The 3,094-nt window shown below is 46.2% G+C and overlaps 1 protein-coding gene across 1 annotated transcript; it reads right to left on the bottom strand.

The window, feature by feature from the left end:
- Positions 1-185: 185 nt before the first annotated feature.
- Pmar_PMAR001012 (hypothetical protein) lies at positions 186-2,604 on the bottom strand (the record flags this gene model as incomplete). Its single annotated transcript, XM_002768407.1, has 5 exons — positions 186-191; positions 949-999; positions 1,043-1,128; positions 1,418-1,611; positions 2,546-2,604. 5 exons carry the CDS (start codon positions 2,602-2,604, stop codon positions 186-188), a joined length of 396 nt encoding a protein of 131 aa, XP_002768453.1.
- Positions 2,605-3,094: the final 490 nt, after the last annotated feature.

Genomic DNA, 3,094 nt, shown 5'->3' on the forward strand with positions numbered 1-3,094 from the left:
AAACACTATGGATTTGACTCAAACGGTTTGACTGAGTTAGACTGTGACAAATCCTCAGCTGGAGTCTCGGTTGAAACGATCCTCGAGAATTTCGTGGACGACTCCTGAGTTATGCATACAAGACTCCTATCGAAATTAGATTTCTTCAATTAACTCCGACACACAGCGAAATCAGAGTACATGAATCATATCTAAGAGTCCATAATATAACTCGTCGAAAATAGCAGGTGATAAGCCTTTCTAATTGACAAATCAACATCATTGCTTCGGATCTACATTGGGAGGGGAAAAATGACGTCGAGACTAAAAAACAGATTGCGTTCTTGATACAATCAATGAAAGGAGAGATAAAATGAAGCCTATGTCCGATCTGACTCAAGAAGTGCCAAAACGAGTTTGGACTGGCTGATTTGGTTAGGCTGGGTAGTAGAGTTAGTACGACTGGGAACCGAATCGTCCAGAATAACCTCTCACAGGGTGAGGTGAAATCTACCACTAACAACTTTCTTCGCATTACATAATTATAGAGAAACTCTTGCGGTGACATTTACTTGCTCGTCAACAACGTGATGCACTAGTGAAATAGACCAAACATCCACCTTTAATGAAGTTGCCACGAGCCAGGCGACGAATTTCAAGGACAGCATAATCAATAGGCTCGGGGCTTAGCCTAAGACTCTTAGGTCACGAACAGATCTGGTAGAATCCAGTCCGGGTTCGGCAGCATTGATGATGACGGGTACCAACGTATTTCACACACATATGGACGGCTAATGGAGTGCCCACAAGTAAGATCAACGTTTTCAAACCGAACTGCTGTCTTCTCGCCTAGCAATGATATTGTGTAGTTTCCCTTTACCAAGGGAGCGAACAACAGTAATTCGTCCTTGGCAAAATCAATCATGTAGAAATCCAAGGAACTAAGAATGAACCAAGCCGCCATCTCACCGTTGTCTTCATCTCCTGACTATACATCAGGGGAATCCCCTGATGGATCCCCTGAGGGGATCCATCAGGAAGTTCTACTGTAGAACCGTTCTACCATCTGAGTAGTATACACCCTCGTGACGAGGGCCTCGTCGGCAGCCGACCGTATCTTGCGTTCTGCGAGTACGTTGTCTCTCATCCCTGATCTGCAACAAATTGTGACCGTATTGACCAAATTCTTCACTTGTGAGTCCTAACTCGTTCTCTTCGTGAATCACACCGCGGTTATCACTCGTGTTACACGAGTCGTGTAAACTGGACAGTGTCCAGTGGACACACCTGTTCACTAAAGTGCCTTTCAAAGTGCTCACAGGCTCTGAGTGCACCGAGTGCTTTCCGCCCACCATACTTCGTGATGAGGAAGTCCACGTTGAAAGGCGCATAAAAGCGATACTGACTTGCCAAAGCCTCAGTAAAGAACTCAGCTGACCGCGATGACGGGTCGAACGCATGCTCTCAGTGTTGAAGGACATCTCCAGGGCATTTTGAGCTCTGCTATAGAGGACACCAGCATCAAAATAGTGTCCTAATTTGAACGCTGCTGCTACAATCACAGAGTCGGCCTCGGCGAAATTAAGGATTCTCGATACGACCTCGGACACATTTGATTGAACAGGAATGTATCTGAAATCAATGATTTCATATTCACCAAGGAGTCTCGGGAACAGCATAGCTCGATAGAAACTGGTATAAAAAGTTCTCAAAAATTTACTGTTTTGCTGTACTGTATCATAAGTAACCAGACTTAGGCGTGTTTGCCATACGTCTTCACCTTCCCTCACGAAAATATCAAAGTTCTTATACAAAGGTAACTTCCTCGCCAAATTTACTTGAGCTTGTTCATCAGAAATAAAAGAAGTAGCGATACTATCGCTACTTCTTTTACGTCCCCATGCGACTCGTCTACAATTTACGTCTTCACCGTGTGTTGGAGATCTTGCTAAACATGAGGGTCTTTTGACGCACGACTATATCCATGTAGCTTGAAAATATCGATATTCTATCAATAAAAAGCTTCATCATAAGACGCCGCGCAACAGTGATCGTTCTCCACTATCGGATATGAATCGTGACTGATCCCCGGGCCGTTCAGACCTAGAGTTACTGAACTTCCTCCTCTTGGCGAGAGTTTTCAACAAGGTTTCAGTTGGTTTGCCTCGGCTCAGGGAATGCGAGGTAGCAGCTGATCTCGAACTGGCCTCAGTAGAATGCTAAACCAAATGCCACAGGTCATTCTATCATTGCATCAAGCCTCTTCGTTTCCACCCGTATTGAGCGACTAAGGCGATTGCCATTCAGAAGCGACTGCCTCGTCTCTTCCGAAGCGGTGCACAATGCTCAAGGTTCGGCAGGGAGTCCCTTCAAGGGACATCGGCTTCTACCACTAAAAGCCACTAATCAGCTCTGAGAAGAGATCGGGGAAGAGAGAACAAGCACTATTCTACTTAACTCGTCAAAGGCTAAGCCTGAGATTTCACGTTTTTTTGTCAGAAGCGGGTGTTGGTACAGACTGACTCGTGCAGTGTTGTGAACACTTATCACTGGCTGGGCAACTTACGGTTTTTCTATCAAAAAGGACTGCTTGGGGAGAGGTCGGGTCTGCCATGATCGTGCCATTTCGACGGCTAGATGGCGTTTTTCGTATGTTATTGGCGATACTCAGGGCATGTAATGAACAGTCTTCGAGAGAGCGCCTCAACCGAAATCACTGGCCCATCCTTCCCATTTTCTACATGATAGAAGGTTTTTACGATTTTTGTATCAAAAATACCCGTGGGGACAGATTGGAGTGACTGAAATCCAGCAGCGCCCCAACTGCAAGTTTCCCGGGAATGAGTCAAACTCCTTGCAAGAAAGCTCCTCGTAATGTGCAAGCCGCCAACGAGACACCGCCCATGCTAGAAGTCTACGACTGGAGCACGTGGGATTGGTACGCGACCGACGACTATGGTCCGGACTACCGGAGTTTTTCGCCCGTGTCGGCATCATCTCCGGTGAGAGAGGAGGGACTGAAGGATAATTCAATAGGCGAAATCGGGGAGAGTGCAGTAAATGAGACTAGCTCGGTGTCATCTTGACCAGCTCATAACGAGGCCTATGATATTCC

Source organism: Perkinsus marinus (genome assembly GCF_000006405.1).
Source record: "Perkinsus marinus ATCC 50983 genomic scaffold scf_1104296968410, whole genome shotgun sequence".
NCBI lineage: Eukaryota > Perkinsozoa > Perkinsida > Perkinsidae > Perkinsus > Perkinsus marinus.